The 25,415-nt window shown below is 37.3% G+C and overlaps 1 protein-coding gene across 1 annotated transcript; it reads left to right on the top strand.

The window, feature by feature from the left end:
- The first annotated feature begins 85 nt into the window (after positions 1-85).
- On the top strand, positions 86-23,843 carry PEX1 (peroxisomal biogenesis factor 1). The gene is given in 25 exon segments (XM_036406779.2): positions 86-240; positions 1,826-1,969; positions 3,957-4,040; positions 4,280-4,394; positions 4,484-5,256; positions 6,613-6,732; positions 7,454-7,577; positions 7,834-7,943; positions 9,137-9,237; positions 9,854-9,986; positions 10,577-10,673; positions 11,754-11,924; positions 13,188-13,342; positions 14,648-14,837; positions 15,031-15,197; positions 15,981-16,115; positions 16,700-16,764; positions 17,575-17,717; positions 17,795-17,838; positions 17,840-17,899; positions 18,831-19,007; positions 20,542-20,772; positions 22,229-22,426; positions 22,773-22,903; positions 23,551-23,843. Coding segments are annotated over 25 exon segments (3,873 nt in total). The 5' UTR covers positions 86-120; the 3' UTR covers positions 23,636-23,843.
- Positions 23,844-25,415: the final 1,572 nt, after the last annotated feature.

Here is a 25,415-nt window from a genome sequence, read left to right as displayed (position 1 = left end):
AGTGGGTTGTACCACTGCCCCGGGGGTGACGGGAGCATTGACCCCCGCGCCCGCTCCGGGTAGGCGGGCCCGTGCCCGGGCGGAGCGGGCGCGCAGGACCGGCCGGCAGTGGCGGCGGCCATGTGGGGCTGTGGCGACCCCGGTGGCGCCGCCGCCGCCGCTACCACTGTCCTGAGCGGGACCCGCGACTGCTTCCTGCACCTGCCGCCCGCGCTGGCCTCGCTCCTCCGCCTGCAGCAGGTACCGGGGCGTCGCCGCTCGGGGCCCGGGCGCAGGGACACCTCAGGCAGGCAGGGAGGATTACGTGAGCGCACTCCCGCATTCTGTCACCATGGCGATACCGCGCCCTCCTCCCCTCCCTCACGACTCAGCCCCCCCCCCGCAACCGGGACCCCTCACAGGGAGACGTCGGGGAACCCCTCCTTCCCTCGCTTCCTGCCTGGCCCAGTATCGTCATCAATTCCTAATAAAAGGCGGGAATTTTTCTTCCCCAACGTGGTCTGGCACTGTGGGCATCTGCGTCTCCATCATCACTCCCTAATTCATACCAGTTTTCCCCGTACCCTGCTAGCATTAAGCGAATAATGTGTAAATGTTTAATTCAGGTGGGAGAAGAGGTGACAAATCCATGCAGAATCCTCCTTTTTCCTGTACACAAATAAAATATGTCACTATAGAAGGGCATTCCCGTCATGCAGAGCCCTGCTGAAGACGCGGGGTCAGCTCCGGGGAGTGCACCTTACAGCGTAAATAACATTTCACACGTGGAAACGGGAGCAGAGACACTGTGTGCCTCTTGTGCCATGCTCGCAGAGCTGAGTTGCCAGCAGGACAGGGTGGAAAAGGGCAGGAATGAGCCCAGAAGGATGCGAGCAAAGCTCAGGAGAGCTGGCACAGCCCCCCTGGGCCGAGCAGGCCTCCCTCGCTGGGTAACCTCCTGCTCTCAAGGCCAAAAAGGCCATTTCACAACAGGAGAACAACATAGGCGTGTAAAACCTGCTCGTTCACCTTTGGGGTAGTCGTAGGAGGTTGGTGGAATTGGAAGAAATGCGGTATTAAATGTGAGCTTCATTTCAGCTGCAGTTTCTGAATGTTTTACAGGTCTGTTGTCAAGAGAGAGAAGAAAGGAGTGCAGTTGCTTTGAAGTCTTACAGTGTCATTCTGTTCACTGTTTGTTATGGTGGACTCCTGCTTTTGTTTAACCTGAGCTGCTAAATGAAAAGATAGGCTTTCAGAAAACTTGATAGAAATAGTATCTTAAATACATCTCATGAATAAAAATGTTTAAAAGGGGATAAATTATTCCATTCCAAAAGCTGAATCTAATTGCAGAAGATATTAGAAAAGTTATTCAGTTTGACATCAAAATACATGAGCAGTTCTGAAACAGATTGATTAAATCGTTTTTGTCTGAGTTAATGTGATTTTTGACTTATTCTAAATATGTCACAGAAGCACTCTTGGAGACCATGTAAATGTTATAATTTTCATGAAATCAAAGTGTACGTTTATTTATTTACCTCATTTGGGAAATGCAAACACGCGGTTACACATTTCTGTAAAATATTTTTTGATATATCATCATGCAGAAGAAAGAAAAAAAAATTAATTTTCCTACTTAAAAATAGTCCATAAAAATGGAAAGCTGTTTAAGAATTTAAACCAGCACTCAGTTCTATGGTGAGAGCTGTGCAAACAAGGTGTAAAATCCAGATAATAGCTTAATTCCTTTGATCTCTCTAATCAAATACGGTTTAGGTTGTCTAGTAGTCATCTCACTTAGATGGTTTTATACCAATGTGTTTTCTTTTCTTAAAACTCATAGGGCCAAGCTGTGAAAATATCCTGTGGTCATCAGCCAGTATTTTTGAGCTGGATGGAAACCAGGCATCGAGGTCACCAGGGTGAAAATATTGCAGAGATTAACAGACATTTGGCAGAGAAACTTGGCATCACAGATGGAGAACAGGTTTGAAGTGCTACCTTAGTTTTCTATTTAAATAATGATTATATTGGAAGAAAAGTGAAAAGATAATTTTACATGAGTTAGCTATGACCTTGTTTCATGTATTTAGACAGTTTCTTCATTTACCTGTGCTCATGAGAAAAGTTTACTATCATGAAATATCTCGAATATGAAAAGATTGGCTCATCAAACCATTAACATTTGCCTAAACAATGTTAGGATAGGCTTCTGGGTAGGTCTTTGCAGGGCTGTAACAACTATCTTCAGTGACATTAATTTTCAGAAAATGCACTTTTAAGCAATTGAAAAACTTGGAATGGGAATATTTGATTTGGAACTCTTGTAATTTTAAAGTAGCTATTGACTTTCTGCATATTCTTGTTTAACCTACTTGGGGTTTAGACTTTCATCCCTTTTTCACCCCTTCACCATATATCCCTTTCTCTTTGAATAATTGTATTCACCTCTTATGGATATATCTGTCTGTCTGTCTGTTTATCTGTCTACTCTTTGTACATTCATCTCTTACTCCTGAACACTGTTAAACTTCTCATAAATTACTCTTTCATTGAGCAGAAGTTAGAGATGCCCAAGAGGCAGACAGAGTTTTCTGACATGGAACTACTAAAATCACAAAATCAAAGGATTTTTTTTTTTCTATTACTAGGTCTTTCAGAATGCATTAATCAAACAAGACATTTAACCAAACAAGAATAAAAAAGTACTGCTTTACACAGTGTCATTTTGTAGTATATTCATATTTGTCTATTCTCTTGTATACAAAATTTTGTTCAACATCATAGAAGACATCAAAGAGTGTGACTCAGAGCAGTGTATTATCTTACTTTGTTTACTTTTTAAACATATTTTCTCTAGAAATTATGTGTCTGTTTGCATAAATTTCCAGTTCAGTAGTTGAGAAACCAGGCATCTACCCTTTTTATTTCTGGCAACTAATAGCCTTCAACAGGAAAGCAATTGACAAAGGAAACCTAAGAAAACCTCACCCAGGTATTGCTGGGAATAATCATCTGTACAGTCAAATAAATACATTATTAAATAGTTTCACCATCGTTTTGGATTCAGGAATTACATGTTTGCTGTATGATCTTCTTTTTGCTGGGCTGGGGAAAAGATATTCCTCTCAATTATTGCTTCAAACTAAGGACATAGTTTTTCCGTTTTGAAATCGGATTGCTACTTTTGTAAAAGGTGACCTAACGTAATTCTCTCAGAGAACAGGTAACTAGTTTTATATCAGGAAAAAAATTAGTAATGTTTCTTTGAAAATTAATTGCAAAGGTTTTTTTTGTTGTTTTGTTTTGTTTTGTTTTTGTTTGTTTTTGTTTTTTGGCTTTTTGTTTTGTTTTTTGTTTTGTTTTTTGTTTTGTTTTTGTTTTTTTTTTTTTGTCAAATAAAACCTAATGAAACCTTTGGCAAAAATTGACTTTTGAAGTCTGTATTTAATGCATTCTGAAAGACCTAAGCCACAACAGCTTTAACATTCCTCCTGATTCACATGATACTAAAATTGTTCTGTGGAGATGGGGCTGCTTCCTATGAAACCATTCATTAAGGAGTTGGGCTTGCTTTTCTATTGTACTTTTTTCCTTATTTTCAGCTGGTTCTAAATTTATGCACAAGTGAATTAATTTTTCCAACTTTCTAAAATCCTGGGGACTTAAAGATTTAAAAATGGAAAGATGGTGATGTGATCAAGGTGTATTAAAAATGGATTGTTTGTTATCACCTGATAAACTCCTGGTGCTTTTAATATTCACTGCTTATTGATATCTCTGAGCCTAATGGAATCCATTTCCCATCCATTGAGCATTCATCTGCTTATGAATTACCTGGTGTCTTCAGGATGGTGTGTGTTTCAAGTAGTGAAAACATACAGTGAAGGAGAAGTCAATTTTCTAGTTGAAATAAAGATGGAGGTTTTATATAAAAAATAAGGAGTTAAATATTTTGGTGTTATTTTTGCCAGGTGTTTCTTGAACCCTGTTCCCATGTGTCCTCCTGTCAGCAAGTAGAAGTGGAACCACTCACAGCAGATGATTGGGAAATTCTGGTAATAAAACTTCCATTGTTCATGTTCTTGTCTTGCAGATGGCAGAGATTCTGACTCAAGCAGTTTTTTGCACAATGCCCCATTCCTTTCAGCCTCTAAGGAATACTAAATGTGGTGGAGTTTAGTTGTATTTTATATTTCAAATGGTGTATTAGAGAGAGACATACTGTTTTTTTCCTTCAAACAGATGTTAAAAAGGTATGCAGTGTTTAATTTATAATGGTGTCACATTTCCCCAGGAACTGCACGCTTCCTCCCTTGAAAGACACCTTCTGGACCAGATTCGAGTGGTGTTTCCAGGAGCCATCTTTCCTGTCTGGGTTGAGCAGCACACCCATGTTTACATCAGAATCGGTAAGCAGCGCTCAAGGCTCTCGGAGCACCTCCAGGAAGCTGCTTTGCAGGGGTAGATGCATTCATTGGCATCTTTTGCTCATACTTAGGTACACTTGTGCCAGCAGCCCCATATGGGAGATTAGAGCCATGCACGGAGCTTCTGGTATGTCCCAAAACACATGGACCTGAGGAGAATATCACCAGCACACCTGCCACAGAAAGTGACATCTTGCTCAAAAATTTTGTGAAAAATAACATGGAACAAGAAGAAACATTAAAGGATCCTTTTGCCAAACAACCTTACTTAAAGCCTGGAGCCCTTGAGCAGAGTAAGACTGATGCAAACATGACATTTGGCTCAAATGTTCTTCCAAATATATGGAATTTCATAGGGAACATTTTTGCTAATACATCTGAGCAGAAACAGAAGACTTCATGTGATAACGATGAAATGAGCATCTTCAAAGACAAGCTGCTGAACTTAATTCACATGGATTCCATTTTTAGAGTATGCCAGTCCCAGCCTCCCAGCGTACAGAATGTATCCACCACTCATGAATTTCTGAAACACAATGCTGTTCACGTTTTTCCATGGAATTTAGAATATATTGATTTGGATCCAAATCCTGTAGTATCTTATGGGAAAATTAACGAGCTGCTTTCCCCAAGACAGCGTCATCAAGAAGCAAAACAAAATCTGCCACTTGAAAAGCAAAATCATTTGACTAGTGCACAAGACAAAAACCCTTCTAATTCTATTAGCGGCGAAGCATCCAGTGAGGGATCTGTTGTTCAAATTGTTTGGAATGGATTTGAAGACCTAAAGAGTGTCATAGAGTATGGCCATGATGGGGGAGCCCTGCATGTTGGAAGAGTTTGGGTCAGTTTGAGTACACCATATTTTGGGCTATGTATTTTATAATGTTTTGTAGTGGATAGTTGTGAACTGGCTACTTAACATGTGGTGTTGGGCTGTAGACTTTATGCTAATCTCTTGAGTTTACTAGAACCAAATACTGTTTGCTAGAGCTGTGTTTTGTACTCATTCTGGACTATATTACTTACCATCATGCTCCAAGGTGTACAGTGTACTCTGGGTTTCTGCACTCTGTAGCATTTTTACACCAAATGAGGAAAATGCTTCAGCATTTCTGAAGGGAATATATGCTTTCTTCACAGTCTGTGGGTAGCCTTTGTATTAATGAGAAAGTGAAAGTACCTATTTACATACATTCAGTACTTTATTATGTGGCTCTTCATCAGTTAACTCTTTGAAATGTGCATTTACCTAGGGGTCATCAAAGGGTAAAGTAATGGGATGGTGTATCCTAGTGCTGCATAATGTTTGTGAATCCTTTTATACAGTCCTTCAAATATATATTGAAGATGAATATCCAATAACCAGCTTGTATAATTTAAACTGTTCTAGTTTTCATATGCCATTTTGCCAGGTGGCATAATTCTGGATATGGAGGTACTGATGTTTCAGCTTGTTCTGATAGAATTACTGCCTGTTCTTTCTTTCCTGGAAGCACATGTGGGATCAACAAAAACAAACAAAATGTGCTTCAAATCACCATTTGACTATTTTGACATAATACAATTCTCACCATTCACTCATTGCTGTGTTAAGAATGAGAACAAGAGCCTGCAATGGTCTTTGCCATGAAATCTTTTGACAGATGTAAAAATTTTCTGAATGCCAGCTATCATAAAGTCTCTCACAGTTAAGAAATATTTATGACATGTTTTCAAATTGGTGTAAGTTTTAAAATAACATAGATTGAAAAGGAGTTTCCTTAAAAGGGCAAACTGACTAGTATGATTTAGGGACGCTGCATTTTCTGTCTCTCTGCTGCAGGGGTGCTTAGTTTTGGTCTCTGTAATGCTCTATGTGTATTTACTTACCCATGTAAAATAATTTTAATCAACAAATGAAATTAAATTGTTATTTTTCTCCTATACTAAGAGCATTCTTGCAATGTTGTAAGAATTTTTTCTACTTCTTTTTTGAGCTTTTGAGTTTATTAAGTTAGAAGGTCAGCTGTACTGAGCACTTTTACAAATAGGATAAAAGGTAACTAGAGGTGTGCATGTAAGAGTAAGATTTGGATATTACTGTCAATAATTCTCCTGAGGTTCCATTAGTGAAGAAATTGGTGTAGTATTATATATGCAATGTTATAACTAGCTTACTTTCTAATGCTTTTTTTTTCTTTTATTTTAAATTTTTCAGATTGCAGATGGCCTGAGGAAAAAACTAAATATTGCAATACATTCAACAGTCCGAATTAAGTCAGTTGAATCTATTCCTAAAATTCCTGTATCTCTTACACTGCAACCCAAACAGAACTTAGTGAGTTGATATTATTGGTAACACACTTGTTCATATATTGGGAAACTGATAATGTTGCTCTGGTCAAACTGGGGGGGGGTGGGGGGGGTGGGAAGGAGGGCATTGTGTTTATTTGTTTTAATTTGTTAGATGATGTTCTCTATAGAAATAATTCCAAAGGATTTTTTGGAGGGTATAATTTCTTGTTTTTTCTTTTGACTATGTAAATTTAAGTTAATATATTGCTATGATCTACTTAAACAGAGCTTATCTAGTATTTGTATTTTGATTAATGTACTGTGAACAGGGTTCTTTTTTTAGGGAAAGGGTGTATGAGAAAGAGAGGGATGTAGTGAGCACCTGAGATAAGTCTCAGGTCATTATCAGTACATATCTTCAAACCCTGAGTCTGAGCAGTGCCCTTGGATCTGGGAAGGCAGATAAGTAAAACAAAAATAGAAGTTTTTTGTCACCCTCATATCAGTGTTCTGAAGGAAAAGTCTTTAGAGGTGGTCTAACACTCAGCTGTGGCCATAGCAGGGGCTGCACAGATGTTTTCCCTAGAGCAGTTGATAGAAATGGCGTTTGTGGGCAAAATGCTGTTTTCTAAATCAAGAAAACTCCTACTTCCATCTCTCTGCTGCTGTAAGAGAAACAAATGCCTCATGCATTGGAAGAAAAAACATTTTTACTTACAAATACCTGTTTTTTTTTATTTACCTGCTTCCTTTTTCCTATTTAGCATAAAGATATATGCGAAGATGATGTTAAATGTGCATTCAGTTCTTGGCTGCAGGATTCCACTACTGATGATCACCCATGGATAATGACAAGCACAGACTGTGTACATCTGTCTGTTAAAGAAGGCAAGGATAATACTGTCCTGTCTACTGTGAAATTTACTTAGCCAGTATCCAGTTAATTTCTGTATACACCTTTTAACATAACTGATACCTCTTCACACTGAAAGTGTAAGCTTGAGTTACCCCTTAATAATGATTAATCTTTTTTAGTCTTTCATTTTGGATTATATTGTAGCAATATTCTAATCTGTCTTCTCTTGTGAGGAACAAAAGCTCAATGTATTTGGAGTTTTAATAGTTGTTCATTGTGTTCTTACAGGAATAGAGGAGTTTGTCCTTAGTGCAGCGCATCCCGTGCACATTGAAGAAAATAAGTCTGAGAATATTTTTATACTGAGTCCCAGTTTGCTGCAAAAGACAAATATACAAGTAAATATCACATAGTATCAGGTATCAAGTAATTTAAATTGTTATACTTGTTTAAAATGTATTGCATTTTGTATATATTTCAGTTTCCCTTTTAAAGTAAATAATGTCAGTCTATTCATAAAGTTATATCTGCATCCTCTATGTCATTTTGTAGTTTGAGGGCCTGCTGAAATTCTAGGCATGCCATGCTTGTCACTGAGTGTCATAAAGTTTGCACATCAAACTCTCAGAAAAATCAGTTAGAAGAGAGGAGAATCAGTACTGTCCATGTTTGAACATTCTTACACTTACTTGTATATGTACCATCCTTATACGTAGTTGTTCTCTCCCTTGGTAACTACCTACCACACTCAGCCTGCCTTTTCTCTAGTATAGTTTGTGTGCCTTCTGTTTCTTCCATATTTCATTTCTCAGGAGAATAAATATTTCTATTTAATATGAGAATTACTGCTTCCATTAGTAATTCCAGTTGACCCACTGACCATTGCTTTAGGGTTATGATTATAGGAGTAGGATAATGTTTTCTTCATTTTTAAATATGCAGTGAATTTTAGTGGAGAATTAAAGGCTATTTCAAATATAACTTACCTGCAAAATTTATAATTGCTGTTAAGAAAATAATAAAATGAGCTTTTTTTACTAGTACTAAACTATAAGAAGGCTTCTAGAAATTGTTCAAGTGACTGAAATGAAGATGAAAGAGTAAAATGCATTTCTTAAGAGCTGTGTCAACTTGCCTGTTCTTACCTGTGACCCTCTGCAACCCCTGTTTGCCTGCCCAGCTTTCCATACTAGCTCCCTGGTGAGCAAGACGGAAAAATTCATGCCAGGTGCATTGTCAAGTTACTTTTCACCCAGTCAGATTCCTGATCAATTTCACTATTCTGCCTCATGAGCTCTCCTGCCAGCAGGACGGGGAGAGCTGCAGGTAGGGGAGGAGATAGTGGGCTGCACAGTCTGTTATAAACAGCACTTGGCCCAGAATCTGATCTTACATTATTAAATTACTGTCAACACTAGATTGTATTTTGAAAGTAGTTGTATCTCTTCCATTTCTACAATGCACTTTCTTTCAAGCACAGCAAAGCATACATGCAGTGTTATCTTTGCACAAGTCCAGAAATGGCTGGTCACTCCATAGCCTTCTCCTGTAGTTATATTTCATCTAAAGTCCTAACTCTCCTTTGTTGTAGGTTCTTTTACATCCTCTAAGTAGAAAAGCTGATGATGACAAGCAGCCACCTATGCCTGATAGAGACAAGAACCTTCCATATCACAAACTAAGTGATTTAGGGTGAGACATTTTTGTAGGAAAAAACATGGGAGGGAATGGGAATGAGAATTAGAAAAAAATAGCATTGGTGGAAAAGCAGACTTTTTGGAAACTATGCCAGATCTAAGCAAAACTGTGCATCTTTTGGCTTGTGTCAGTTTTTGCTATTCTAAGTAGCATGAACAGACTTCTACATAGCAGCAAGGGACAGTGGGGTGGTTTTAGCTGGGGTGTTCAAATATACAAAATTTTTAAGTTGCAGTCTCCCAATGCATGCCCTCCAGTAACTTCCACCTGTTTACTTGTTCAGCTACATTTAATAGTAAGGATCTCAAAGAACTGTAGTTCCTAAAGTTCCTAAAGTTTTGTTGCAACCATCAGCTGAGGAGAGAAATGCAGAGTGCTGTGGTCATAAGTACAAGGGAAAACAGCAGTACTGTGTAGCTAATGTGAAGGGATGGGGCAGAGGAGACATGAGAGGCTTGGAGTGTTGTGATAGCGTGCTGTCAGTGCTGGGAAAGGCAACTGAGAATGCAGGCTGTCAGCATTCTAACTCCCCCATAGTGCAAGATTTACTGCCTACAGAGTGTGCACTGATGCTACCCCTAGATCATTTACTGTTTCCTTTCCCCTACAGAGGAGTGGAAAAATTAGGCACATCTTTATTTGAACATATAAGCCACAGTCTTCTGGGGCGTCCTTTATCTCAAAAGCTGGCTGCTAATGCTGTGGGGCTGCGAAGTGGAGGAGTGCTTCTCACAGGAGGAAAGGTACTCACTTCTGCTTTCACCTGCAAACCCTTGCACATTGTTTTCCATGGTTGCAAACTGGTTGACACTAGTTTTCTTTTCATACTTTGCGCTGAAGATACTTTGTTCTGAAGAATAAAGAGCAAGCTGAAAAAAAGAGCAGTTAACTGAACAGAGATAATTCAGTAAAATATTATCTCACACACACACACACACACACACACACACACATGCAATGTGTGCAATCTTCAAACGTATGTGTGTGTGTATATATATACATGCATAGGTATTGAAGATTGGTACCAATGCAGTTTTAATAGGGGATTAATCTACTTTATATTATGATAAACACCTCTTGTCCTTGAAGTATTTAAAGGAAAATAAGCATGTAATTTCTCTTGTGTTCTAACATCAAATGGCAGTGGGGTTGATACTGTTATTTGGCTGTTGCCTCTTACAGTGATCCATTTAATACCATATGCCACTGAACCTGAGGAATAAACCCAGTGTGTGTACAGCTTCCCCAGCTTGTTGACTGGTGCATACTGTGACAAAAACACAGAAACACATTGCCTCTGTCAATTTACTTTAGCTCACATTTATTTTTGTAGGGAAGTGGAAAGTCAACATTAGCAAAGGCCATCTGTAAAGAAGCTTTCACTAGACTGGATGCTCATGTAGAAGTAATTGATTGTAAAGCTTTAAGAGGTATGACAATAGTTTATTTTAATCTCAAATCTTTGCTGTACAGTAGAGGCACAGTTATGAAGTACTGTATTTGGTCTGAATAATTTTTTTAGCGTTTTTGCTGTTTTCACAATGATGTTTGATGCCCCACAATTACTATCTTCAACAGTCTGATGAAAATACAGCTACTGTAAGTTTATTTCACATTTCCATCAGTTTCTGTCCCACATACCACCAGCAATTCAAACCATGCTTGCCATGCTAATTTCTAATTGTTACAAAATAGGAAGAAGTTGCAAAAATTGAACTGTTTTTTCAGCTGTGCTAGCTGGAACAAATGTTTTGTTAACAAACCGTAAGTGTTAAAGGATACCTGTACTCAGTGAGAGGATAACACAGGCACCAAAAAAGGATCAAATGACCAACTGAAACCTGATTTATGGTGGCATGTTTACTAACCTAGTGTATTTGGCATTAGGCATCTAACACTCGTGATTAGAGATGATGAGATGACTCCTTAGGCTTTGTGAGTTCAAAATATTTTACGCAAGGATGGAAGAGCACAAAGGAGACATTTTTCTGCTCTTGCATTTCACTGGGTTTTCTAAATAGTCTTGCTGTTACAAGGGCAGAAAATACTCAACTGTTTTCTTACAGAGCCCTTATATTTCCTCACCTACTCTTTTTGCTTAAATCACTGCTTAAGCTGGAGCTCCTTGCACCAGAGAAAAGGGGAAAGATTGATGATGAACTAGGTCCTTTGCTCTGGAAAATTCTTCCAATTGCAGAATTCTTTAGTAGCTATTTTAGAATGCTGCTAATATTTCTCTGGTTTTAACTGTCTGGAAATTAGACTTGTAGACTTCTATAGTGGTTAGTAAAAGATGATTAATCTCATTTTAGATTGTGTGGAGCCTTCTAGTACTTTTTTGATTGAAGGTGTGGACTCTCTTCTTTAGTGCTTGTTGATTCTGGTTTAATCTTGGTATCTGGATTTATAGATGTGAAGTCAAAATAGACAAAATAAAACATTGAACAAGATGTAGTCACTCTGATTTTTTTCCTGATATTTTGTGTCATTCTAATAGTATTTTGTTTTAGGAAAAAGATTAGTAAACATAAGGAAACATGTGGAAGAAGCTTTTTTAGAGGCAGCATGGAGACAACCATCCATTCTTCTGATGGATGATCTTGATCACATTGTCGGAGTACCTTCTACACCAGAGCATGAGAACAGCCCTGAAACTGTTCAGAGCAATAGACTTGCTTATGGTAATACTGTTCTACCTTTGTCTAGATAGAAATATAATGCAACTTAGAATTTCTTACCACTTGAGTTGTACTGTCCTACCTGAACAATTCTGTCTGTATCATTATTGCCTCTGGACCATGTGATATTCAGGCAGGGACTCACAAATTATGGTATGTAGGCATTTGTTGATCCCTAGCTGAATCAAAACAATACACTCTGGATCTTGGAGTAGTCCTTGCCAATGTGCATCCACCACTGCTGCTGGTAATGCCTGTTGTCAGTACCACTGCCAGTGCTTGAGGCTTCTGTGTTCTTTTTCTTATTACTTATACAGCCAAGTAGTTGCAATTGAGTACAAACTGCAGCTAAACCTTTAACTGATCATTTCTGATAAATTGATTTTTTGTTTTCCGTAATTATTATTTATAATTACAGTGATACATCAATTTGATACTTACTGATGTTGAGAACCAGCTCATTTTAGATGAGTACCATCTTCTTTATCATCCTACTTAGTATACCTTGTAGAACTTCTGTTTTACAATGTAACAAATCACAAATGTTAAAAACAAGATGATCAGCTGTAGTTTGACATCCTGTATATGGTTCCCTTTTATTCCTGAAAGTCTAGACAATGCTAAGTTGCAAATTAAATCTAAATAACCACGATTAATAAAGCCATAGCCTTCCATTCCTTAGCGCAGTTTGAGGGAGTTAGAATAATTTTTACTGAAATACTTCTGAAAATCAGAAAATCTTACTATAATTTCTTCCTAAAAATGTGCTAAGTTGCATGCAGAATTGTTTGGTTTTCTTACTACTTTTACTTAAAGGTATAATGCATACAACAGAGCTTTAGAGTTTTAAAGATTTTTTCTTGATGATCTACCTTGCATCCTTAATTTTTTTTTTTAACTTTTATGTAATACCTTTCTCCTGGAGTGCTTATTTTCTAGGCTTAAGATCTGGGGTTTTTTCCTATAACTTTTTTTTTTTTCATTTGCATGGAGGGAGTAATAGCACACAAAAGTAGATGCCATCGGTGACATTACAAAATCAGCTTTTAAAAAGCACTTCTGATGGCATTTTCTTAATGGAATATGCTGTCCTAGAGAGAATCACTTTTTCTTTTTTATTTTTTCGTTTAAAAAAACAACTGTAAACATGGGAATAAAAATAATACGTTACAAAGCCGTTGTATTTTGTGTGCACTAATGCTGCTCTCCAGGTTAGGGTTATTTTTGTTCTTTTGCAATTCATGGAGCAATATCTTCTGTGTTTAGTTTTGAAAGATCTGATGAAAGAAGTTATTTCCATGGGGAGTTTGATTGCATTAATTGCCACGAGTCAGTCTGAACATTCCCTTCATCCTTCCCTGGTTTCAGCACAAGGAACTCATGTATTTCAGTGCTTCAAATGTATCCGATCTCCAGATCAGGTAAATTCAAATAAAAATGCTTAAAATGTTGTTTGCCTTCTCAGCAGCCTCAAATACGATGCTGGAACAGCTGCAAAAATAGTAGGTTATACCTGAAGATGAGAAAAAAAAATCTGGAAATCTTAGAAGTTCTTTCTTGATACTTAAGTACCTCAGAATCTGTCATTATAAAGTTAAAAAAAGTAAGAGTAATCCAGTAAAAACTCAGAGTTGGCACAGTTGGCCCCACTCTTCACTGGTAAGAGAAGGGTGTATTCAGAGGGCGTTTCAGTTCAACATGAAACAAGTCAGGTTCTCTAACACAGGTGAGATATGCATGTCTCCTTGTTACCTCCAAGGGGATGCTGAAGGAGCAGCTTTGTAAAACATGTAAGTCATCCAGTTAGAGAAATGAAGTTAAATGTGTGGTTTTTCACAGCTCAGTGAAATAAGTATGTCCCTAGTACATGCATTTTAAAATTGGGTGAAATAAGTATGTCCCTAGCACATGCATTTTAAAATTGTTATTAAAACTAAATGTTAATTTGATGGGACAATTTTAGGTTTGTTTCCATATTAATACTATTCCTCTACTTTTGAACATAGTCCAGTTTGAAAAAAAAATGGATAAAGAGAAGAATGAACAGTATTAACTTTCGTGCAGGAGAAAGCAGATACTTTGAAACCCTCATCCCCCAATGACTTATTTGTATTTAGCATGAGTTGTTGCTGTTTGTGTGTCTTCAGTCACAGGCCAGCTGTTAAAAGCCACTCAGGAGGGGATGCTGTGTTAGATGCAGTTTAACTTTCTCCCACTTCCTGCAAGTCTGCTTTTATTGTTTTTAATACTAATACTGAAATTAAGGATGAGTCAAGATCTCAAAAGATACCCTATTACTTGAAGTTTTTTTATCTAGCACAATACATTGCATCTCAAACATATTCTTTGCTCATGGTGACAAAAATAAATGTGTTCTTTTTCCTGTGAAACAGAAAAAAAGGATGTAAAACAGTAGAATCTGGGGAGAGATGGATGTTTCATTATTAATGTTGAATTTAAAGTAGCTCTGGTGAGGTGAATATTTAAAGTTATAAAATGGGTGAATTTATTGAAGTGCACCTGAAGCACTAGCATTTGTTTATATTTCTTAGGTTTGGTTATTTAAAGGGTTGGTGTTGTACAAATATTTAAGGAAATTTTAGTAAGTCATACCTGTTTTACTCTTTGAATTCCTGAACTCCATATAAAAACTCAATAAAAAACTCCATATAAAAACTCCATATAGTAAACTCAATACACATTTGCTGCACAATTCTGTTTTTCAGAAGCAAAGATATGAAGTGCTGTATTCCATAATAAAGAAGAAACTGAATTCTGATCCAAAGGACTTCTCTGATCTTGACCTCCAGTGTATTGCAAAGGAAACAGAAGGTTTTGTTGCTAGAGATTTTACAATGCTGGTGGATCGTGCCATTCATACCTGTGCTGCTAACCAGAATGCATCAGATAATGGTGGTATGTTGACAACAAAATCTCTTAATTCATAATCTTACTTCTGTTATCCAGAATGCAGAAAGAAACCCCCAGGTTTTATATTTTATGTTTAAAGTTTCTTTAATTGTTGAGTATTGTAAGAAGTTTGTTACTGGCAGCCTGTTTATTTGGGGTTTTTTCAGGATTTTTTTTTTCTTTGTTTTTTTTTAAGCAGATTTGAACCTGTCAACTGTGGATTTTCAAACAGCTCTAAAAGATTTTACTCCATTAGCTCTGAGAAATGTCAACCTTCATAAACCTAAAGACCTTGGCTGGGACAGGATTGGTGGCTTAAAAGATGTGAAGCAAATGCTCAGGGATACCATCCTGTTACCTGCAAAGGTACTAAGTTCCTTTAAATTAGTTACTTGAATTTTGCACATAATGTTAGTAGGGAAGAATTATTTTTTAAGGTTTGGAAAGGGTTGGATAGAAAGATGACAGGCATGATTTTGTAGCTTTCCAAACTTCAACTGTCTTCAGCTACTAGAAAACACTTTCTCCTTCCCCTTCTCTCTTCCAAATACAAAAGGCAATGGCTGAGCTTTGCTACAGAGCAAGTGTTGCTCTACAATATTGGAGTATTGCCATACTTGCTTGCAGGGCTTGTGATTAGGCTCTGTAAAGACAACATTTCCAGCTGTTTTCTACAGTGCTTTTGCTAGAGGAGTATTTTCTTTCAGATGAATGCCAATCCATCAGTCTCATTTACTTTGGCCTTTCTGCCTTGCTTAAAACTTTAATGTTGAGATGAGTCACTGAGCATTGACTCTTCAGAGAAATGACTGAATGGTATATTTGATCATATCATTCAGCAATTAAAACAGGAATTTAGAGCTACTAGTGTATGGAGAATATAAAGCTCTAGTCCATCCCTATTCCGGCCTGTTTCCTCTTGGTAGAAAATCCCCTTTGTTTGTATTTTAGGTACCTGTTACACCTAGGAATCTAGTTCAGGCCCAGGTAAACTAAAAGCAGTCCAAATGAGCTCTTGGGATAATACTGGGAATATAATAAATCAGATGCATTCTCTTTAGACAAAAATTATCACTAGTCAGTGATGTTCCAGTACGTTACAGAATACTTGCTTATTTTAGAATATATCACATTGAAACTCTTTTCCAGTATCCAGAATTATTTGCAAACCTACCCATACGGCAGAGATCAGGGGTTTTGCTGTATGGAGCACCTGGAACAGGAAAAACACTGTTGGCAGGAGTGGTTGCAAGAGAGAGTGGAATGAATTTCATCAGCATCAAGGTAGCAACAGTTTAAGCTTAATTGATTCATTTTATTAATTGAATGAAATCACTTTACATAATGCCTGAAACTATGTGCTTGTGAGGGCAAAATAGTACAATAAGAAACTCACATATAAGTGAGTCTCTGGATATACCTCTGGATATCTGATTCCTGGAACTTCACAGTTTTATTACTGAGATTTTTTTTGTATACTTATTCATTAGGCAGAATTACAAAATTTAATTAGGTGTTCTTAGTTTCTCTTTTTTTTGTGTGAAAAGATCCCAGATTTTGATTCCACTGGACAGTGAAATTGAGCAATATATTTTAAACATTTTTAAAATACAGTGTAAACCTTTGCCTTGAGATAATGTAACACGTGTTCTGTTACGGTACAACAATGGAAATTATTACTTTTAAATAAGTTGAAATGCTTGAAAAATTCTGGATTATCTAGACCCCTTGGCTCTTCTGTTCAGAGATGACACTGTCTTGGTTGCAAGAAAATTCAGTCTAGTACACAAAGTATATGCTGATGTTGGATTACACATTAAAACTAAGAAACATGTCATGAGTATTGTTTTCTGATTATATCTTTTTAGGGACCAGAACTGCTCAGCAAATACATTGGAGCAAGTGAACAAGCAGTTCGAGATATATTTAACAGGTTTGTTTTGTAAAGATTTGTTATCTATACATTTCACTGGTTGAAGCAGAAATAAATAATTTTGTTGTCTGAGGAGGCATCAGATAAAAGCATCTGAAATAATCAGTTGTGCTGAACCAGATGGGTGTATCTTGGCAGATTCAACCTGGCCATCATTGTTAAAGAACTGCCCATTTTGGCTCCAGTGAGGACTGTGCTTTTGAAGCTGAACTCCCAGTTCTCTCCAGCTACAGTGCATTGGTTCACATCATAGAATTATCTTGGAAAACACATCCTGAATTCCTTTCAGATGTTTCCAGAAGATAGTACTCCAGTTGACTGTACTCCATGTAGTAATGCACACTCAATACCTAGGGTCATATTAAACTGGGTATTGAAGTCCTCAATACCAGTAGTTCTTTTTTACAGATGTGCTCTTACTGGCCCTCAGTGCTCCCTAATGCCAACATATCCTACATAGCCTCTGCTTCTCAACTTATCACGTAGCAGTCTTTTTGTTAGCTGTCTGTAAGCCAAGAACTCATCTGCAGTGATTGAATTTTAGAGCTTTCATGTATATTAATATGACAGTTGAGCACTTAGAAATGATAAAGTGAGTGCTAAGTATGTCATAAAAATGAGCAGTGATTCTACTGCAGCCCAGTTTTCAGAACCTCTTAAATTTTACAGAAAGCAGATTTTCTATTCTGTCATTAAATACAACTGTTCTCTGAAGCAAAAAGCAACTACCTTCAATATTTCTAAGCAATTCTACCATTGAATGAAACTTTGACAGAAAAATAAGTATTGCTCATTTTTTTTCCATTTTAGAGCTCAGGCAGCTAAGCCTTGTATTGTTTTCTTTGATGAGTTTGATTCTATTGCTCCTCGCCGAGGCCACGACAACACAGGAGTCACCGACCGAGTGGTTAACCAGCTGTTGACTCAGTTAGATGGTGTGGAAGGCCTGCAAGGTACCAACTCACCTGTGTCTTCCTGTTTATGCAGAAGTTAAGCAGATGCTAATGGCATTTTTCTGCACTTTCCTAAGGAGTTTATGTGCTAGCTGCTACCAGTCGCCCGGATTTGATTGATCCCTGCTTTGTTAAGGCCAGGTCGACTGGATAAATGCCTGTACTGTCCACCTCCTGATCAGGTGAGGAAACAAATAATTTCATGTGAGAGGCAAGAAAAAAAAACAGACTAAGGGGTTTTATTCTCCTTTTCTTTATATGTAGTAGCATTTCAAACTTGGAAAAAGTGGACTTGATTTCCCAGCTCCAGTTATACAACAGTATAAATTTACTGATTTTAATGTCAGTGTGTTCGCATAAAACTAGGGAAAGAAAAGGTGTTTACCACAGTCTTCTGGATCAAGTCATATCCTGTGGATCTAGCTGATTTTAAAAAAAATAGGGAACTAATTTGCAGAAAGAAACTGGATGCAGTGTAGTGTGTATAATGTTTTCCACCTTACTTTGAAGTATCAATCCAGTGGATTTGCCATTTGCTTAAACCATATCCAGTCCTCAGAGGTTGTACAATGTGTGTTGCCAATTCCCCATTTTATGAGAAAATATTAGCACTACTTATTTTCAGATTAGTTCATACATTTAATAAATACCACCACATCATTTCATTCTGAAACACATATGATCATCCTGTGCCACCTTCTTTTTTTTCCTTTTTTTTCTTTTTTTCTTATTTTTTTCTTTTTTTTCCCCCTTTTTTTTCTATTTTAAAGTTCTGGTTTAGAGTAAGATCATTCAGATAAACTGAAGCATTTCACTTTCATCATACTTTTCTTTACAAAAGGACATATGAGAAGCAGAGCTCACCTTCATATTTTTATGTATTTCATATATAAAATCCCAGATATTGACTCAATAAATTAGAGAAGTATATTCTCTGTATACTACATTTGGTTAAGGCAGTATCTTTCTAGTATTAGGGCAGTATCTTCTTGAAAAAAGATCCTCCCTCCCTCAGAGAGGAAGTGGCTGGTGACAGGGCTAAAGCACCATCTAGCAGTCAGGACAAGGAAGAAAACAGGTTGCTTTACTGGCTTTTTTTTTCCTTTTTTCCAGAATTCACGCTATGAAATCTTAAAAGCTCTCGGTCATTCCCTGTCTTTGGCAAATGATGTGGACTTTCAGGATTTGGCAGCAAAAACAGAACAGTTCACCGGGGCTGACCTAAAAGCTTTATTGTACAATGCCCAATTAGAGGCAATCCATACTAATTTAAATTTAGGTTTAACACAGGTAAATAAAACTAATATAAAAGAAGTCTCTCTGTTTATTTTTATGTTGATATGTTTGAAAGAGTTAATTGTATCAATGGGGATTTTTAGCTAAATTATATTTTCTTATATTTTTATACAGAGCATTAACATTTTAAAATGTTTGCAGAAAAATACAAGAATAATTTAATGAATTGGTTTAAATACTTCTTAAACACGAGGTTGTTCTCATTTAATGATAGGTATTTATTGTTAAATAGATATATGTAAGCCCAAATGTGTTCATCACTGTTGTGAGGAGGGATTGACAGGAGGGATCCCACACTGAATTTCTTAGGAGCAGGTAGCAAATTCAGTTTTGAGATGGCACATTTTAGATGATGGAGGAAATGGGAAATTTGTGGATTTGGGGGAGTTGTTCCAGCAGATTGGGTTTGACTGAGGTCAGGAGAGAAGTGGCAAGAGGATGGCAATACTGAAATGGCCAACTCTGCCTCATCTTCCAGGTAACAACTGGTACTTGAACTTCCAAAGTACAGGATTCCACCCTTGGTTTCCACCCTCATGTGACTCACTGGCAGATCCTTCCTCTTTTAGCCTCTGTTCAGCCACCTCTGCTCACATTTTTAATGCCTCTGGTTCTAGCTGGAAAGGAGCAGGCATGGATTCCACTACTATGTGGCCAAAGGGAAGGGTTGGGTCAGGGGTGCACAATGAAGGAGACCCTCTTGAATTCTTTTTGCCCTAGCTGTTACCAAGGAATTGGGCTCTGAAGATGTGACTCTTAGTATTGAGAGTGTCTTCCTTAACACTCCCTTCACTTGTAGCATCAGTAAGTAGTTGATACCTCATGATTATCCATTATAGGAAGAGGTTGTTGTCTCAAGCAATGGTGTCCAGAGTGGTGTGCACACACCCCAGAGAAAGCACAAGGCAGTCCATTGATGTGCAGGAGGAAAATATTAGAGCTTCAGTGGCACATGTATAATTTACAAATAATACCCATTTGCTTGGTAGAGTGTGCTTAGAAATTTTTGACTGATAGAGACCATCAGAGAGGTTTGCAGACACCAGTTTAAAGCAGCAGCTCTGATTTCCACATCGGTATTTAAAGTGTATTGGCTATAGACTAAAAACTAGTACAGCAGTTCGGCACTATAAAAGTAGACTCACTTCAGCCTCCCAGAGCATTTTACACAAGATACTAATTTGCTTGGCAGGTAAAGTAGAGACAGAAGTGGTGCAGTTCTATAACACAGCACATGCATGAAGTTTCCCAATGCTTGCTGTTACTGAGAGTGTGAGGCAGTGGAAACAATAAAACCTTAAAATTACCTCCTGAAACTATTTTTCTAGCATGAAGATAGAAAGTTCTTAAAGGTATTAGATTTTCTCAGCAAAATATTTAGAAATATACTCCTAGAGAAAGACAGATTACTACTAGAGTCAAATGTAAATTGATGCTCTCATTTGCACTGTATATCAAATCTTTTAATGTATTTCTGATTGTAGTTTGTTATGAGTTAACTCTTGTAATGTTCTGGTTTTTGTTACAGGATTTTGGATCTAGTTCTGATAGTGACTTCAGTCTCTCTTCCATGGTTTTTCTAAATCACAGCAGTGGCTCAGATGATTCAGCAACAGATGGAGAAGCAGGGCTAGAGCACTCTCTTATTTCTTTAGATATGTCTGATTTGCTTCCTGAAGATCCAAGGTCCAACATGTATCGTCTTTATTTTGGAAGCTCTTATGAATCAGACCTGGGGAATGGAACTCCTTCAGAATTGGTAAATTTCTCACTTAAAGTTTTGAATTTTCTAAATATTATTAGTTGAGAAGCAGAAAAAACATACCATTTGCCTGGTTCTGTTTATAAATACAATTATATTGCTTTGACCTTCAGACTGTCTTCAGATTATACTTAGTAGTCCACAGTGAGGAAGGGGATGGAAGGACATGATCTGAGAAAATACAATATGGACTTCTCTGCAACCTTGGAGGAGTTTAAAGTCAAAATCACAAAATACTGCTTAATACCCTATAATTAAGCAAATTACTTTCATGTTAGATTTTACTCTCTGGTCAAGTGCCTTGTTCCCTTCCGGAGTTCTTCCAAACACTAAAATAAGTTCTCGACTTTTTGGTGGTTGGTTTGCTTGTTTTTTCTTTAACTTAGTTTTATTGCTAAAGAGTGACAACCCAGCTTTCAAGAATTAAGTTACAGTCTCAAGAATCAATGAACCTTTTTCGGTTCCCAACAAAACGTGCATTAATAGAATAGTCAGACCATGGAATTGTGAAAAAGAACAGAACTAAACCTTAACTTCTGTCATTGTCTTTAAGCAGAATTCCTGATGTTGCATCATGTTGCACATAAAGCAGCATGTTCTCTGGCCAGTTTGCAGGTAGGGATGTGCAGGTTGGCTGCCCAGCACCTGCACAGTGATCAGCTCATCTCTTGGCCGGCAAGTCAGCAGAACAGGGTTTGCTGCCTCTGAGCTCCTTACAGTAAGCACACAATTTCAGAGTTTGTGTGTGATCTGTAGGAAACTTATTATCAAAATTAATTTCAATCTGTTGTAGAACTGTTACTACAAGTAGTAATCAAAGTTCTTAGTCTCTTGTTTTCAAAACTGTCTTGCATTGATTCTTAAAGCCAAAAATAACTTTGACATTAGAGAACTACTGACTGCTAAGGTGCTTTGGTATATTTTATCTTGCGTTATGGGTGATAGTGTTCGATTAATGTAACTTTAAAGACTTAGTTTTCCTCTGACTGTGAAAATTCTTCAGCAAGGATTCTACACAAGGACTTTGACCTCTTGAAGTTGTTGAATTAGAAAGGGACTTACTTATCAAATGCACAGGGAATTTGGAGGTGGTGAATATTTAAATTCCAAAGCTACTCGTCCAGATTTCAGAACCACTGATTTTCCTAAGTAATTAAAGCAATGGACTTTGCAGACTTTTATTCTTTTTCAGATGGGCCATTGCAAAAACAGTTACATATTTTCCAGATGTGAAGCACTTCATTTTCAAATTTGGCCTTTTGCCCAAACACTTTGGCATATTAACTTAAATCTTTCTGTTCAAAAAATTTCATATGTAATCTATTTTAAAGAGAAAGCACTCTTTTTTCCAGTGGAGGCAAGCTTATATTGAATTGTAGGCTAATTCCTAATAATGGAGTTGCTCCTTTGGGTCCATAATGAGTTAATGTATTTCCTCTTGTGATTAATTTAGAGCTCTTTGTGTTTGTCTGGTCCAAACTCCATGACTTACGACTTCACCAGCATCACTCAGAGAGATGTTGCATCCTCACAGCCTGCAATGCTTAGAACAGCTTCTCAAGAAGGCTCCCTGGAGAACCAGGAGCAGCAAGCAGAGCACCTGAGGACAGAAGTCAATGCTAGCAAGGCCAATTACAGAAGCAAGAATGGAGTATGGCACTTTTAAAAATTATTATTTAGTCTTAATGCTTTTAATGCTTTTCTGTTTTTCCACACTTCTTGGTATTTCAGTAAATAACTTCTGCAATAATATTAAATACTGTGTAATGAAAGTAGCAAAGATAAGTGATACTTAATTTGAGGAAAATAAGCCAGATGTTAGCATTCATGTAATTCAACAGTTATTTCTGTTATTTATTAATATGGAGGGGGGAAAGTTGTGACTGTTTTTTAATGCATTTGCCTGTACATGTAATGGGAGGTTCCATAGTTAATGATATTGATGGCACTGTGTTTCTGTAGAAATGTTTCATTGTCTGCTCATGGCTCTTTTCAAGGAGGACAGCACCCTTAATCAGTCAGTGCTTCCCAAGACCACTGTAACTGTCACCCAGTCTCACCTGATGACTGCTCTGCAGGGTATGAGACCATCCATTAGTCAGGACGACTGGAAGCATTTTACTGAATTGTAAGTATTTTCTTGTTAATTTTGAATTCAGTGGAGATGTGGTCTTACCACATTCCTTATACATCAGAAACACAATAGTTTAAAATAAATGTGGGGACTGGCAGCAGATAGCTGATAGCTTTTGACAGCAGTTTTTTAAGAAATACTAAGTTACATAGTGAGAAAGAGAAACTATTTTACCAGTGAATTGTCTTATTCTTGTAGGACCTAGAAATAACAGACCAGGACTCCCAGAGCTATAACAGTACAAAGAGGATCTTTAGGTTCTAGGTCTTTCCTGCTTCCACTTAGTAGTAGCTCCTTGTATTTTCAAATGGCTGGAGTTTGGCCCTATGTAGTGATCTTTGTAGCTGCTATGTTTGGGAAAGGCAATAAACTGTAGAAGTATAAACATACTAAAAAGGAGAATGTGTATCCTTGGACTTGGAGACCAAAAGCTGGGAAAAAAACCAAAGGAAGCAGGGCAGAGAGTTCTCTGAGTTAGGTGTGTGTGTGATAACTCTCCAGGTCCCCAGGTCTGAGAAGACAGGTATTTTTCATTTACTTGAACATCTGGAGTTCTGTGGTGCATTAATATGCATCTGAAGAGGCAGAGACAAAAACCCACATTTCACAAGAATTTGCTAATGTCTTTTTTTTGTTTCCAGGTATGATAATTTTCAGAATCCCAAGAAGAGGAAAGTACAGATTGGCGCAACATTCAGACCAGGACAAAAAATTACTCTAGCTTAGTGATTTGTATTTGCTTGTAATTGCTAAACTGTAACTGGAAATGACAGATGTGATTAAATCAGATTATTTATATTCATATAGATTTATTAATGCAGCAGTTGAAGATAAGTTTCTTTTAAACTAATATGCTGTAAAATTATGTCACATTTTATTTTGAAGAAAATTGTCCTCCTTTAGATTGATATTAAATTTTTTGAGAGAACATTGATTATGTTCTGTCCACTTGTTTATCATATAAACTTTTAAATTTTGTTTTTTATCATTTACTTGCAACAATCTAGCAATGATTTCCTGTCCCTGCTTACTCCCTCACAACAAATAGAAACTGGTCAAATAGACTGTAATATTAATGGGGGATATGTTTTTAAAATAGTCTATAAAGCCATTCTCCAAGGGCCTTTGGAGGGCTTAGAGGAGGGTGGTACTTCATATGTATATTAGCAAGCAACTAGACTAATATTTCCAGAATATAGCAGGAAAACCAGACCAAGATACTTGCATCTTGTTTTCTGCCACTGTTTGTTAATCAGAAGAATTCCAAATTGCATTTCACAGCACCTGCACCTTCTTACCCCTACTTTTATTTCCAAGAGACCACTAAAAATGTTTTGGATACTTGGAAGCTTTGTAATGTTACATCTGAAATTATTCACAATTCTTGTCTTCCATGGAGATTGTTAGAGAGTTGTGTTCCTTAACTGATACATAGATAACCAGGTCTTAACACAAGGAGGAAAGAAAACTAGGGATGTTTCCCATTAGTCTGTTTGACTCTTTCACAGCATTTTGCTTCCCCTTCAAAACAGTCTTCATCTCTAAGCCAAAGAAATACTATATTATCATCAGTTCGAATACTTGCATTTGAAACTTCAGCCCAGGTAATTTATTGATTAGTTCCTGCAGTTTCTCAGGTATCAATAGGAGTTTTCACTTACTCTTTCACCTACTGGCTTTGATTTTTCATTCAAGGGTTCTTTCCTTCATCCAAAACCTCTATAAGAAGGTCTTCCAGCTCTGTCCATGTCAAAATTGTTTAAAAGAACACTGTGGTTTATTACATCTTCTCCACTTGGTAAAGAAATCTTCAGATATTACAAAAACATCAACATCCAGATTAGCCAGAATTAGCAGCAGTATCTGTTCTTCAATTTAGGTCTAGATGGTTGTACAAAATTTCATTAGAAATGGAAATTATTTAATGTTCCTCGTACTGATGATCTCATAATGCACTGATACTTAACTCTGAAAGGACCAGTCACAGGCTAATTGTGATGGTAGCAAAGACAATTCCATAGATTATTGTATTGTCCTCACACTGGGAGTCATTTAATAGGAATACTGTACTTCAGTGCCAAGAATTATATTGCAGAGTTAAAAAGGAAGGTTTGCTCTATGCTAAGGTCTCACCAGTCCTCAACCAAAATTATGTACTACACTGTCATGGAAAATGTTCTTAAAACCCAGGAAGTCTAGGTTCTGAATCTCTGTTTTTTCCTCCTTCCTCCGTGCAAGGAAATTCACCAGTGAATGAGCTCAGTTTAATTCAGACAGTCCCCTGCACACATAACCTGGGTGATGCTGAGGGCAAGTTCATGTGATCCAAGGAGGTCACTGAATAACTACCTGCTGCTAGGTGATCTTTGGTTACATTTTGAGTTACATTGACATCTCACCTTGGAAGGTAGAAAATGTAAATGAAGCCTAGCTAAGATCTGTTGTAAGTCTGATGTTCAAGGAGCATTAAGCCTGTAGCTCAGAGGAGGATAATGCCTTCTCTTCA

Source organism: Molothrus ater, chromosome 1, assembly GCF_012460135.2.
Source record: "Molothrus ater isolate BHLD 08-10-18 breed brown headed cowbird chromosome 1, BPBGC_Mater_1.1, whole genome shotgun sequence".
Taxonomy (NCBI): Eukaryota; Metazoa; Chordata; class Aves; order Passeriformes; family Icteridae; genus Molothrus; species Molothrus ater.
The sequence above is the reverse complement of the archived record's forward strand: the minus strand, read 5'-3'. Positions and strand labels throughout refer to the sequence as shown.